At 41.8% G+C, this 15189-nt stretch overlaps 1 protein-coding gene across 8 annotated transcripts in view; it reads right to left on the bottom strand.

Annotated features, from left to right (window-relative positions):
* TTBK1 (tau tubulin kinase 1) overlaps positions 1-15189 on the bottom strand; it is a 122895-nt gene that overhangs the window by 63663 nt on the left and 44043 nt on the right. For 6 of the 8 annotated variants that reach the window (XM_055816016.1, XM_055816017.1, XM_055816018.1 and 3 more), the window contains 2 exons: positions 13554-13694; positions 12178-12282 (listed from right to left, as the gene is read on the bottom strand). In XM_055816016.1, coding sequence (XP_055671991.1) covers positions 12178-12282; positions 13554-13694 — 246 coding nt within the window. Of the gene's footprint in view, positions 1-184; positions 3756-12177; positions 12283-13553; positions 13695-15189 lie in introns of those variants that run through there. The other 2 variants (XM_027779746.2, XM_027779745.2) reach the window with 2 other exon arrangements.

The following is a 15189-nucleotide window of genomic DNA, read 5'->3' as shown; positions in this document are numbered from 1 at the left end:
CCCAATCAAATTGATCTAATAACCAGCAAGTGGATTTGCTCTTCCTTGTCTTTTGGCCTTTTCACCCATAGCGAGTTCCAAAGTTAGCGTGTAAGTTTCTAAATCCCAACAGAGCTGTCCCCTTCCCCGTTTGAATTGTCATGGGTTCCCACCCAAGATATTTGGCTTTTTATGCAACCAGCACCTTGCTTTCTCACCAGCAATCTCCATACAGTCACTGGCTTGCCAACTTTACATGCTTCACAGCTGCCAGCTTCAGGTATCTTCCCCTTCCCTGATGATTGCTGCAGTGCTCCACCTAGAAATAGCGGGGTCTCCGCTGTCTGGTGGGGTGCTGCACAGTGGTTTGAAAGAGAGCAGAATGAAGGTCAGTGCTGCTTCCAGGCCACGCGAGCAGTCACTGTATCTTAAGATATGAACTGCACCGTATGGAAACATGAGGGACACCCTGATCAGAGGCAAGAGCTCATATTATAATATAACATATAACCTTAAAACTCAGTTCAGTAAAATGAGAATAGACCTTGGCTGGGAGATACTTAGTCCAACAGAAATCAACTAATCCAAAGCAATCAACCCAACGGAGTTTCTTATTTGAGTGTCAGTATTTGTCTTCTCTAAAAATGTGCAAGTTCTAAGAATTCCACAGTTTTTGCACTTTTAACAAAGTTGCTTAATAGTCTCCTACTATTCCTTCCAAAGCAAAAGGCCCAAAGGAGATGAATTAAAATGCCATCTTTCCTTTTTTACTTTAGGAGAATTCAAAGTTTCCAATGGACTTTAACATCAGCAAAGACAAAGGGAATAATCTTGTCTTTCTGAATAGCATGCGCCAACCATCTTATCATGTGATTCCTGAGCCAGAACTTGTGCTGAAGATAAGGATGCCTTTCTCACATCAGAAACAGGGCTAAGAATGAGCATTTTTTTAATCATAAGCTTATTCCAGGTGTAATCCTATTACTCAATTATCATTCAATTTTTAACAAGAGAATTTTGGCCTCAGAGCTGCACTTGCTTCTTACATGCATGGTCCCCCAGGGGAATAAGTAGCACAGAACACTCCCATGAAAAGCACAGGGAGCACTAAGTGAGGAAGAGAAGTTTGTCATGCACTGTAATACAGAGCAGGGGAACCACTGAAAAGGAAATGTTTTGGAGAGCATTTTGGAGTATTAGTCATTCTTATTTGAGATTTACAGATCACAATGCCTTCCTGGAATCAGATGGAGAAGATGGTCCTTTTCTACCAGAAGGAAGAAGACAAAAGACAGTCATGACAAGCACTAAGATGCAGCAGAGCTAAGCTCAAATCTCTCCAACCCTTGGTCAGACATGAAAACCACATCTCCCTCCTTCCAGAGTACACCCTCCCCCCTAAGCCACAGCGTGCTTTGAGATGCAGGTCTAAGAACATCCATGTTGGAAAGGATTCCTTTTGCATAGAATAACTGAATATTTATTATCAAGAGAGAGAAAGGGTATGATAGGCACTGTGTAACCTGCAGCAAATGCACTTACCTGCTGGAGGGGAGATTTGACCTGCAACCCAACTCAACGTTCACTCACCCAGGGAGTGAAGCCCCTGTTTCCTTTACCACCAGACACAGTAACAGCTTTCTGTTCCTCTCTCTGTAGTCCAGTGGGAAGAAGAATCAGAGCTTCAAGTAGAACAGCATCAACCAGAAGGAACGACACATTCAGAAGTGCTGTACCCCCCCTGCAGCTTGGCAATAAAGGCACTCAGAAATGGATAACGGGAGCTTGGTTCCCTGCAAACATATATGGGATTTGAGCCTGAGTTGTCCTTCCTTTTGCCCCACTCCTGTAGCATAAGAGCTCTAGCCAGAGAGTTGCTACATAAATAAAACCATCAACACCTGATGTAGATGATTTGAGGTCACCCTCACTGAACCAGGGCTTCCAGGGGAGGAAAAGAGAGAAGCAGCTAGTTATACAAGATACCAGAGCCCCTGCTTGCTATTAGATTTTTCAAATCCATCAGCTAGTCTGCTTTTCATACATTTAATTTCAACTGCACTAGCTTTCTGTAGTTGTAATGTTTTAAACCAGAACAAGAACTCTTTTCTCAAGTCCAAATTTGCTACTCCAACAATGGAAGTATCAATGAGAACCTTTACATAATTTTCACAGTGATCTGCTTTATAACTAACCCATGCCCACAGAAATGGCATTTCTATAAATATATCAAATGTGCAATATTTTTAAAGACATAGGTCCTTTTTTTTTCTCCCCTTTCCCACATCTCTGTGTGAACCAATGTGGCTATGCTGTGCTTTCAGCCTTTTACCTGATGACCTTTTTACAATACGAAGTTCAAGACAAAAATTATATCCCTTCCTAAGCTAATGTAGTACTCTGAGTACTACAGCTCCACAAATCTGTTTATTTTCCTGCAAAATGTTTATCTCCTAGATAACATTACAGCTTTACATACATTTCAAGTGCAAAGTAAGCATAAAAGCTACTGGGCTGCTCTGTTGGAATATTTGGGGTCTTGGGATGTAGGAGTTAATACCCTTTGTGTTATTTTATAGCTCATTTTCCACTGGGGGGGAAAAAACCTACTTTAGTGGAAAAAAGTACCATACTCTTCTCATACCTTGTTCACTGCAGCAAAGTTTATTTTTACCACTATGCACATTTGGAAAATAAATACTTTTTTTCCTTTAGCTGACACATTTCTGCAGCCTTCATCATGCTCGTCTAAACAGGCTATGCACTGTCCTGCCTACAACATCAGCTTTCTGCCCACTGGCTCACAGAGCCACCCTCGCACATGTGCAGTATCTTCAGCAATGCACTGCAAACTACTGCAGTGCAGTCTGAGCCACGAGGAGATCGAGATCTAATCAATGGGCTGCAGCTGACTAAGCTAAAAAAATGCTTGCTGAGCATAACAGCCCAGTGTCAGATCCTGCAACGGGGGGTAGACTCCAGGAAAAACATAGCCTCTCCTATATTTTCAAATAAATAATTAAGACCGTGCTGCTACACCCTCAACCGCTTTCAATTAATAACTGCGGAGCCACAGTGAATATATTTCTGAAGGCTGGGTGTCAAAGACAGAGGAAAAGTATAATGCTTTCTATACTGCACATCAGTGACAAAACTAGCAGACCTGAACAAAGACCAGTAATGATTAAGGAGTTATTGCCCAAAACCTGACCTACATTAGCACAGACGACCTTCATGACTCAGAACACTTCCACTAAACAAGCATATGTTGTTCATCGTATTATCTGTATAACAACATTTATGTCTATTTTCCCTTCCAAGTTTAAATTTTCTTCTCAAGTCTTACTTCTCCATATTGAACACATTCTGCTAGTCCTGCTCTCTTCTATAAAAGTTAATGCAAGATGCAAATTTTGACTTGTGTGGTTTCCATAGAAGATACTTTCTCAAATTAAAAAAAATAAACCAAATCAACTTTTCATTCATTCATTCATTCATTCTCATTCATTCATTCCCCAGTTGCTTACCTCTGTTGTCCTAAGAAGTGCATCAGCACTGACTGCTTATACTGCTGCATAGGTGGGTTGTACAACCAGGACATCACAGTGAATAAAACTGCTCATGTCTCTATCTGAACTATGGCAGAAAGTTGCATCTAGAGGAAACAACATTTAAATCCCTAAAAAAGCTCTCTCCATCCTGTAATACCAAATTTGTAATGGAAAGTTTTGGGATTCACCCCAAAATGGACTACTTTTTTTTTTTTTTCTGGGGGGGGCGGGGTGGGGGTGGGGGCGGTGGAATTACGAATAGAAAACTAGACTTTTTTCTCAGAACAGTACCCTCTGTATCTGAAAGTACTTACTAACTAGAGCTGACCTAACAGATACTCTCCACGAGTCATCTCTTCTTAAGCAGATCTCCGAGCTTTCCAGGACTGAGAAACACATGGCTTGAACTACTGCTCACTTCAAACTCACTTGGATGGGAACCCTCATGCTGATAACAAAGTAAATAATGCATTAGTATAACCATATAAAAAACTATGCTTCCTTGCCGCTAAAGGTACAAACCAGCACAAATACTGGGAAGATCCCATGAGGAGATCCCAGGTGTTGTGGAATGTGGGAGGATGCAGAACATAAGCTTGAAAAACAAGGACAGTAGCCTTAGATGAGGCAATGGGATTGCTTTAGGTATTAAGGGAAGGAAAAACTGCTTTCTATATATCAGTAGTCTGGACAAAGGTCAGGGTGGTCTATGATAGCACTGCCCCCAAACTACTCATATTTCCCAATTTTCTTCTCCAACGAGGCAAAAATGGGGAGCAAATGTTCTGCAGGAATACCTCTGATATAGAAGAGAACACCAGTTCTTTCTTTTAGGTCTTTTTAAAATGTTTCTAAACAGATTTTATATTTACCCACTTCCCAGCTGCTGGGCTACTTTGTCTGCAGGCAACCACAAAGTGAGGCCACTGCAAAAATGTCTGAGGAAAGCAGCTAAAAAGCAAAGCATGCTAAAGCCAGCTCTTTTAACAGTAGATGGCAAAGATGGCCTGCATCCATAACTGCTGCTAGCATCACATTGTGACCAACACAAGGAGAAAGCCTCTTTTGTAAGGACGAGGCCAACAGATACTCAGTCCACCTCAGATGAGTCTAAAGTTTTCTCTCGGGTATGCTGTGAGAACTCTGAATATCCACCATCTCGTCAAGGGTCACAGCAGTGATCTCTGATTTGTCCTGGTGAATTTTAACGTTTGAGCACCTTCTTGAAAGCTGTTGAGTATCAAACCCGTGTTTTCATGAAGTTATTCCATAACATCATTCTCACTTACCAGCGATACCTGTGCCAGCTCAGAAGCCACTATCACATATGTGAAATCAGAACTGCTCTCTCACACCATGAGCATCACCTTTTATTTACACAGAATTTCACCTGCCAGTTTATAGCCCCCGCCCCCCCCCCCCATTTTCTATAGCTGCCCCTTACTTTTCCCACAGCACACTCTGTCCCATCACTGCTATTTAGACCAGTCTCTGACCTGCACACATGTGCTCTATTACTCTTCCCAATGCATTGACTACCTGTGGCAGCAAGTGGTGCCTCAGGAATAAATGCATCCCTTTATTTGTCTAAATTTATCACCTGCTTCACTGAATATCTTGTTCCTACATTAACCAAAGAGAACAGAGGCTCTCTCATTCGCCTCTCAAGACTTTACAGTATTTTACAGACTTTATGAAATTCCTTTTACTCACTTTCTTGTTCAAGTTATAATCACAAGCTTTTCGATCCCTCTTCATGCGAGTTTGTCATTACTGTCTTCTGAATACTGTCTAGCTCTGCAATACCTTCTCTGAAACTGGATGGGTGGTATCTTACGCACCATCAACTGTTATCTCATCTAGATTTGTATAAAGGCACTAAAAAAGATTTTGTAGCTTTCATCATCCTGTTCCATGTGGACTATAACAACTGCATCACTGGCTCGATGCATCTAAGCTAGTAACCTGCCTCCAGCCCTCCAGAAGGTGCTTCTGGATATCCTACAGGTAGGGTACACGTAGTTGGGCAGATGCAGTCCCTTTGCATTCTGTTTAATTGGGCATGTGCAATACTAATTTTTAAAAGGTATAATGTTGGTTCAGACCCCATGTACCAGAATGAATACTTGAAAGTCTCCTAAAGAACAAGATCAGTAGAAATGTGGTTAGCTGGGATGTAATGAGGAAAAGTCTACACAGCTTTTCTAAGGGAAAGCAGCATATCACCATAAGTGTTCTCTGCATGATTTGTGTATATAGACAAGGGAAACCTAGTTCATACAGTACATCTAAGTTTTAAAAAACATCAGCTCTTGAGAAAGTCCACACTTCAAGAAATTATAGCGCAAATGACAATGTTTCTCTCTCATTTGAGAGGTAGCAATTACGGTTGTCCTTTAAAGAGGCAACAAACTCAAAGACCTGCACACAAGAGCTTCATGATGCAACCTGGTCAAAGTTATGTTTTCAATTTCCCCTCTCCTGTTACATTATTTATCATACAGTGAGACAAGAAAGTTTTGAGATCAGCCAACTTCAGAATTTGATTTCCTTTAGATCAAAGTTTAACTGTGATATTCTTGATGTTTAACAAAAACTTTGGCACGAAAAGCATGAAAATTTTGATTTCGTTTCCCCCTCTATTTATGGTATTTATAAGCAGCACAGTAAAGAGGCAACTAACAGAGCCATAGCAGTTGTGACAGCAGCAAGCAAAACAAGGCTACAAAGGGGCCCAGAAACTTCGCTCCAGACAGTGTGGACCTGACGGAGTCTGCAATGGTGGTGGTGTTGGGCCACAGGGCCTGGTCCCCGGCATGGGCTGATGCAACTATGTTTAGCACACTGGAGACCTCAGCCCAGAAAAAGCCCCAAAGAAAGAATGTGGTCATCCACAATGGGCTGCAGAGAGCACCTGCTGCCTCTGCAGTGGCCTCATTTCTAGAAGTACTTTGGTTGAGGTGCAAAGTTGCCAGGTGAAGGAACTGTGGTGAGGTGGGAAAGAAGGTGAGCAGACTGTGTAGCATCAGGGAGGGTGAACAAGAGATCAACAGAATCTCTGCAGAGCCTCTGAAAATCATAACCCTTGTTATACAAGTAAAAAGGGACAACTAGCAGTTGTGCTTAAAGGAGCAACAGATGGAGAATCTGAAGAGGAGGGAAGCTAGCAGCAGAAGGAAGGCTCCAGCTCCACATGCAGACCTGCAGTTGCAGAATTGATTTAGTAACCTGGGAACTGGTGAGGAGGAACAAGACCTGCCAGGAGAGCCAGCTGAGCCTGAATCAAAAATCCCTACCAAGAAGCAAAAGGTGAATGATGGTCACTGAAGACTTCTTCCTGCAGGAAATGGAAGCCCCATCTAATGGCCTGACTTGATGTCTCAAGAGCTTTGTGGCTTGTTGAGGGCCTACATATGGGATGATAAGGACAGATTGCCAAGGTTTGTGTGGCCCTCTGACTATTTGTCATTGCTGCTCATTCATGGGAGCACCAAAAGCACCTGTTTTCCAAGGGATGACTTTGAGTATACTAATTGTGACTGATGTGTGGGCATGGGGGCCCACGTGCTGTCCTCCTAAATCCTGCCAATGAGTGGGAAAGACTTAGGTAGAAGTGCATGCATCCTATAATTCAGCACCTAGCTATGAAAGACAAGGCTTTGGCTTCTACAGCCATGTGTCTCTCTTGAGGAAAAAGGACTGTTGGTGAAAGAAGGGACCCGTGTGACAGAGTGGCAAGACCAACTTTTGTGATAGCTTTGCATCTAGGCTTGCTAACCTAGTGAGAAGGGCTTCAAGCAGGTACAACAGAATCTGAAGAGAAATGGAAAAACAGAGGCTGTGAGGAGGTGCCCCGGGAGATGATGATAGAAGCTCTCATGCCTCCCCTGAGAAAGCAGCACAGCTGGCAGCCCACCTCAAGTCCCTGTCCACAAACATATATACACATGAAACAAACAGGAGTAATTAGTGGTCCATGTGTGATTACAAAACTATTATCTCACTGGGATTACAAAGACTTTGTGGGACAGCTCACATGTCTTGAGTGCTGCAATGAATGGAAAGGACTGAGAAGGCAAGAAGGTGCATTTGCACAGGAGTGGCTTGAATGTATGAAGCTTTCCTTGGAGCAGGTGATGAGACAGTCACTACTGATGTGTAAGTGATCAGCACCAACTAACACAGGTAAGCACCTGCTACTGACTACCTGATCAAGAAGGGAAAGTAGATGAATCCTTCTTTAGACAACTGAAGGAAGGCTTGCAACACAGCAGGCTTGAATAACTCCTGCATCTGCCCAGAGAGGCAATATGGTGGGGTGAAGCAACCCAGGAGTTTTCTGGTGAGCACTGAGCATTGAGCAGAACCAGAAAAACAAGACATGAAGGTTCAGAGTCACACACAGACATGGGGGGGTGTGTGTGAAAAGGACAAAAGGACAACAAGGAACAGGAGCAGAGTTTCTTCTCTCCAGGATTAGATCATTTGCCCAAAGTCTGGAAGTCTTAGGTTCAATAACCTCGTCTTCTATCTCTCCTGACAGCAGAGTACCACAAACATCATGTATTTAAGCCACAGGCAGAACAGAAAGAGGTGTATTGTAATGTCTTTCATTGAAGCTTTACACCCTTGCACAAAATTAAGACATACTCCCTAGAAAATGGACCTCAGGAGTCTGTCAGCCCTGGAGATGGCCCTGTTTACTGTGACTAATTTTTCCACTCTGTTTCCATAAAGGTGTAAGTATTGAGCACAAACAGATGTTATTAAGGGTAATGGACAAGGAACACTTTATGAATTATCACTGACACTGCTCCCTTGAGAAAGGGGAAATCCCAGGTCAAACACACTCTGCTGAGTACAGATCACAGATCTTAACTGGTATTTGACACCTTTCAAAAAGGAGAGTGAGGCTTGGAAGGGCAGGGAGGAGCAGTACAAGAATCAGCATCTCCTCTAGCAGTTTTGTCAGCTGCCTGTCTTTTCCTTCATTTCCCTGTCTTCAAAAGTGTTTGGAAACAAAACCCTCTGGAAAGAGTAAATTTTTTGCACTAGCAGCCTGTCCTGTTTATCATAATAGCCCGAGTCCCTCCTGCTAGCTAGATGTTGGTTCTGATCCAAACGCCAGAAATACTGATGGTAGCCAAAGTAACAGCCTTCAGCCAGGCCCTAAGCAGTTTGCAACACACAGCAGACACCAAATGGTTACGTAACTGATGCACATCTGCTCTACCTGTCCAAAGGAGTAACTGTCAAAGACTGACTTCTACAGCCCTTGGAGAAATAGGAAGTAATGAGACTGTTGAGAACAGCTGAGTTCCCCTGATTGGTAACAGAGGGGAAAATTGTTGCTGATGCTTCCTTACACATCTTCTGGCTCCAGCCATCTTCTGTCTTTATAGTGCAAGCTGAGTTCCTACAGATTGTTATCCAGGAGATTTTTTAACAGCTGACAAGGGGCAAGAGGTAGAGGGGTGAGACCATTCCTGTGGAAGCAAATCTGCATGACAACAGCTTTTCTCCAAAGAGTAACATTCGTGCTAATATTAGCATCCCACATAAGGTAGATCAGTTTTGTTTCCCTAGAAGCACAGAATAAATTCACATTCAGAATAAATTTGGATATAGCTAAGCCAAGTGGCCCACAACTTAACAAATGCCAAGCAATCAAGGTGCAAAAACATACAAACCAAATATGCATGACTCATCAGAATCTTAGCAAATTAACAGCTCCCTAGGTAAAAGCTACTGAGGTAGCCCTTGAAATTCAGGAGTCTGGGAAGCCAGAGTGGGAACAGCTGAGGATGAAAGAACTAATGCTCAATGAAGATCATGGAGGGTAGAAATGACCCCACCTCAGAGCTTTGTTCAATCTCTAGGAAATCAAAGTGAGACCTTTTTTAGTGATAGTCTATGCTATCTGCCTTTTCATATAAAAAAATTAGTACTGTTTGACATCAGTGAATTGCACATTAAAAAGTAAATATGTAAAGTCAGTGCCAACACAGATTTCTAGAGGTTTTTTGCTCCACAGAATCACTGGCTTTTCCCTTTTTAAAAAGTGACCAAAACCAAAAAGGCAAAAGGTAAGTTAAAAATCCATAACAAAACCACATCATCCTAACAGCCAGGCCCATTATCTGTACTACCAGCAAGTCATTCAGAGTCTTTCTGAAAAGCTGACAAGCAGGACTAAGATTATGAATTTCGGAGAATGTGAAAATCAGCTAATACTTTTTAACGTATCATTCATAAATTATGACAATGCTTCTGAAACCGTAGGAAACTGCAGGGAACCTACTTGAGCAGAAAAAGTCTGTTAATAAATGAATACAATTAAAAGCAAAATGCAGACATGCTTGCAGAAAAAGAGAAAGTGAGGTCCTTCCCCCATCTATCTTGTGTATTGTACCTCAGAACCAAATCACAAAAAACCTAGGCTCAGGATGATCATGTTATAAATCTGGGAATTGTATTCTTCATGGATAAAGGAACTGAAGGAGAATGGAGAAAGAAGAATGTACCTTATTGGCTTGAAATAATCTCTTTGGCAAAACAAAAGAAAGTTCTTAATTAAAAAAAGGAAAAAAAAACCCACCAAAAAATCTCATTTCAATTGTCTTCATACTGCCCTTCAACCCCATCTCCTTCCTAATCCTCAGTGCATTATTTGGGCAGCAGTCACACCATGTTTCTTCAGGCAAATGTCTCAGTCTGGTAAGTGGGACTCAAGAGTGGTATCAGAGAGCAGGGACACAAAAGGATCAAACAACCCAGTGACTATAACAATGCTAAAATGGGTTGAAGTAAATATTTCTGTATTTTTTATTGTATCACTTCTGTCAAAATGCCTCACCACCTGAGGTGCAGCATGGGAGAATAGGTACATTAGGTATATGAAACTCTACCCCATACGATCCCCCCACATCCCAAACAAACTGAGACTTTTCACCATTTTCAGCACACTATGCTCCCATCCCTCTGGGGATCCTGCTGTCTTTTTTCAGGAAAAGATTATGTGTCATTAGCCCTTCTATAAGACCCATCTGTGGCAAGCAAGCAACCAGCCACCAGAATAATCAGAATTAAGACCAACCTTCTCAGAGTCCTGCATCCTAATAAAGCCCCACCTCACCCACACCAACCCAAGCAGGACACAGCTTGCGAGACACAGCTGAAGAATCTTTTGCCCTGAAAAATACTAATGTTGTTTCCAAAAACAGGGCCTGGGAGTATTCTCTAAGGATGTAGCAAAACAAAAGTAAAGTAACTTTACCTTAGTGGGAGAAAGGAAGAAAAGAGAGGATCCAAAAGAAGAGACATCTGGAGTAATTAGTTTCTTCAATTGTAAAGAAAGAACAGTGTTCAAACAATGGGACTTGAAAGACAGACATAAAACATAGTTGCTTCACTGAAGCAACGAAGAGATTTTGCAGAAAACCAAATGCCAGTTTCAATCCATAATGGGCTTGAATTCTGATTGCAGAAAGAGGAAAGGAGTGTGGCTGCATTTTGAAAAGGGCAATATGGAGAAGGGTTATCCCCAAACTAAACAGCATTGACAAGGAAGATCAGCAGCACATAGTGTGTGTCTTTTTAAGAATAAGGTGCAGACACAACCTTTGCAGCTGCTCCCATCTACAACTAAAAAGAAAAGGTTTGCAATGTCCAACTGAAAAGACTTACAAAAAAAGAAGAAAAAAATAGAATCCCCCAGCTGTGTTCATCTACTAAAGACACAAAATCTGCTCACTGGTCTTTGTTTTCTTCCCACTCCCCAACCATATCCTGCACTACAGAGTCTCCGAATTTAGCTCTCACATTGTCAACATTTTCCAGAACAACAATTATCTTGCAGATGGAAAAGATGTGCAGACCAAAAGGTATAAGCCTAGGATGAGAAACAGAGAGACTGTCTGAGCCCACCCTGCTTGCACTGCATTGGAAAATAAATCTAGGAATGCCTGACTAATACTAGACCATCTGAAACTTAACGTATCCTTATGAGTGACCCCAGATAACACAGGACTGGTAAAAGCACTGAAGATAACATACATACCACATGGTGTAAGTTATGCCCCCTGCCCTTACCTTCCCTCTAATACTCCTGCTAAGAAATTTGGACAGAGGGCAATATACACAAAACTAAGCGAGGCAAGGCTGAGAACAGCATTACAGGCTGCAGTTCACAGTAAGCTCGGCCTTAGAGATCAGGTCAGCCTCTAAGTTCTAGCAGTTTTTTCATAAAAAGCTTTAAGAACGCACCAACCTGGTTCCCCAGATTGCAGAGAACTGAACTAGACCAGCCCTCTGGGACTACAGAAATCACATGGTCAGCACTGGGCTCACCCTCTTTGCTTGACCATAATGTACTCAATAAGTATTCCAAACCTGTGGAAAACATGATTATCCTAAAGGGAGGAGGGCGGGGGTGGGGGGGGTGGGGAGGAGCCACATATTTTGTAAGACAAAACGAGCACCCCTTCTTAGATTCCCAACTCAGTTGAAGTCACCTGCTGCCTCTCACCTTGCAGAAAATGTAGTCCAATATAATGACCAAGTACAACAAACACAAACCAATCACAAAATCTTTCCATGCCTAAGCAGTGGCAGAAGTGGAAAAAAAAATCACTTAAAATTTACTTACTGGCCGGACTTCACCGGTAGTGTTGGTATACTGACGGGCCAGACCAAAATCTAACATGTAGCACTTCCTGTATGTTGAAGGTAAGCGGCCCATGGCAAAATTGGACTAGACAAAGACAGAAAGAAAAAAAATCAATTTGATACCAGCAAGTTGGATAAGAGTGGCCATTTCTTAACAAAACTTTGTCATGTAGCCCCATATGCCCCTGGCAGAAACGTAAGTCAAAGAGAAGAATTTTCAGATGCATCTTAAACATCATGATTAGAGAATCACTGCCATGTCAAGAAGTTCACTTTGCAGATAAGTGACTGTGGTCTCAAAATAACTAAAATTCACATTAGCTTAGCTAAATTTCAGCTGATATGAGAAAGAGCTAAGTTTAACACCACTAGCTCTGCAGTGAGAGCTCCATCACTTGCGTAACAGGCTGTAGTTATTGTAGACAAATTCTTCTGTTTGTGGCTCAGCTGCTAGTGCACATTATTCTGCCCTAACTCCCAGAATCTCCAACCACTGTATTGTGTTACCTAATTTTATCTGAACATTCAGACATCTGAAAAACACTGGGTTCGGTTCTTAGTAAATAAACTCACAACAAGCAAATGGAGCAGCTTGTTTTTAACCCCTATCTTAAAGTTATATCCTTTACCATAATGGATGGTTGCTGAAGGATTTGTGGCCAGTCACATCACTGACTGATTTTCAGCTGAATCTGATCAGCCAAAACCAGCTGATTTTAAAAGCAGCAAATGATTTTTCTGGAAGGAAGATGGTCTCAGGGATGGTGTAGCAGCAAGTGTTCAGGCCAAGCAGTGAAGAGCTGCAGGAAAAAGACTGACTCCTACAGTGAGGTGTGGAATTATTGTGCCTCACCGAAACAGGTGACCAACACTGTGACTATGTTTCTGACACTGGAAACTGTGCTCCATTTTTTTTGTCAATTGCTCAGAAAAGATCAAGAGTATTATTTAGCTAAGTCAAATACATGAAATGGCATTTATTCAAGTGATGGGTCATAGAGAAAGACATCCCTTCTGAACCCCTTTTATAGTAATAATTGGTTGAAATCCAAAAGATTGTTCAAAATCAGATTGCTTCATCATGGGATCTTGACTGGTACAAGTATGATTGACAGCTACTAACCCACCATGGAGCAGCCTCTGCCGATAAAACCTAGTTTTCTGTGCACTTACAGGAATGACAAAACTATACTACTGTTCTGTACTTACAGAAAATAGCCAATGTGTCAGAGAGTAGGAGTGGGCAAGGAGGCCTAAATGCCTCCGCTGCAATCTACCCATATTCAGATTGTCTTTATGGACCCAAGTAGACCAGACAGACATAAAACGAAAAGGAAAATTTCCAAAACAACATACAGGCTTGATGTCACGATGCAGAAATCCCACAGAATGAATGGCTTCTATTGATTCCAGGATCTGTTTGCCTAATCTTAGCGTTGTGCTCAGCGTGAAAGTCCCTCGAGGCTGACTCCTTCTGAGATCTGCAAGATTTCGGCCCTGAAACAATCAATAAAATGCTTAAACCATCACACAAAAGCACAGCATTTCACAGCTGCAAGTTCTAACGTGCATTCCCAAAAAATGAAGAAAGGCTAATCAGGCAGGTGCTCACCTTATGTCTGCTTTATTTCTTGTATAAGATCCTACAATACTTCATTTTAACTTTTAAGTTATGTACTTGCTGATAAGAACATACCAGAGCATTATCTTGGGAAGTCAGCTGATGAACTGTTTGGGAAATAGGTTCGGCACAGACAGCAGTGCCTCAGACTGTGTGAGCCCAGCATCTCCTTACTGCTAAGCCCTGACTATATAAAAGCTGATCTAAAAACAACTTTTGATTGTTCTCTGAGCTGTCTAAAGATTAAAGCAGTTCTAAAGATTAAAGGAGTACAAATATGATAAGCAGATCATGAACTCACTATCTATTACACCTCATAGAAGTTTCATCAGAAACTCTCTAGCACACAACTGTCTGGCTCAAGCTCAAATCAGCATTGCTGTGACAATGCCACAATGGGGAAAGCTGATTATCAAGAAAATTATACCCAAAATCAGGAGAGGAGGATTTTTCCACTGACTTAAAAAATACATATTACAAAAATTGGTAATTTACTTCCAGGTAATGACATTGGGGGGGGTGGGGGTGGGGGGGGGGGGGGGAGGAAATCTACCAGCTAGGCATGAAAAAAAGACAGTTTGGGGAGGCGGGGGGGGTGGGAGGGGAAGAAGACAGACTAAACAACAGAAGAATCACAAGTGTTCTTTGATCCCTGCCATCTCAGTTTTGCCTACACCTCTTTAGATTTGTTAGATTTGTAAAGGGAAAGGTGTTAAAATGAGTATATGCCATGGCAGAGTACCCCTTAATGCACAGAACTAATGCATTTATCAACTGATAACATTAAGAATAAGAGTCCACTGTTTCAGAGAACATGCATCAAGAAGAAAAGTTATAGGGGCATGCTGATTATCAATATACTATAGAATCTCTTGATGCTGCTTCTGCAAAGACATACATGCTTATAATACAAGTCAAACAAAATTCACAACAGAAGATATATGAAAGATTCCAAACATTTGATGAGAAAACACAGATTGCTCTCCAAACCAATGAAATGCCATCTATTCATCCATCCGTTTCTAGTTCTCAAGTTATTTACAGACATTAAAGGGTCAACTGAACTGGCTCTTTTAGCGTGTGACTAATCTCTCGAATCAGTTTGACCCAAGCTTCACTTCAGGACTCTGGTCCCTTGAACAACCACACTCGACACAGGTCAGCTAATACAGACACAGCCAAGCCACAGCAACTGGCCAAGGTCTTCTCCTTAGCATGAACAAAATAAGACTAAGCTACTTCTCTAGTGCTTATCTTTTTTTTATTTCTGTGACAGCTTACTTAGAGGCAGTACGGATTTGTCACCGCTATCCTGAAAGATCCAAGTTACTGAATAGACGGCAGATCTTTCTTTCCACTGTAAAGTGGTTC

The sequence above is a fragment of the Falco peregrinus genome, chromosome 11 (genome assembly GCF_023634155.1).
Source record: "Falco peregrinus isolate bFalPer1 chromosome 11, bFalPer1.pri, whole genome shotgun sequence".
Taxonomy (NCBI): Eukaryota; Metazoa; Chordata; class Aves; order Falconiformes; family Falconidae; genus Falco; species Falco peregrinus.
The sequence above is the reverse complement of the archived record's forward strand: the minus strand, read 5'-3'. Positions and strand labels throughout refer to the sequence as shown.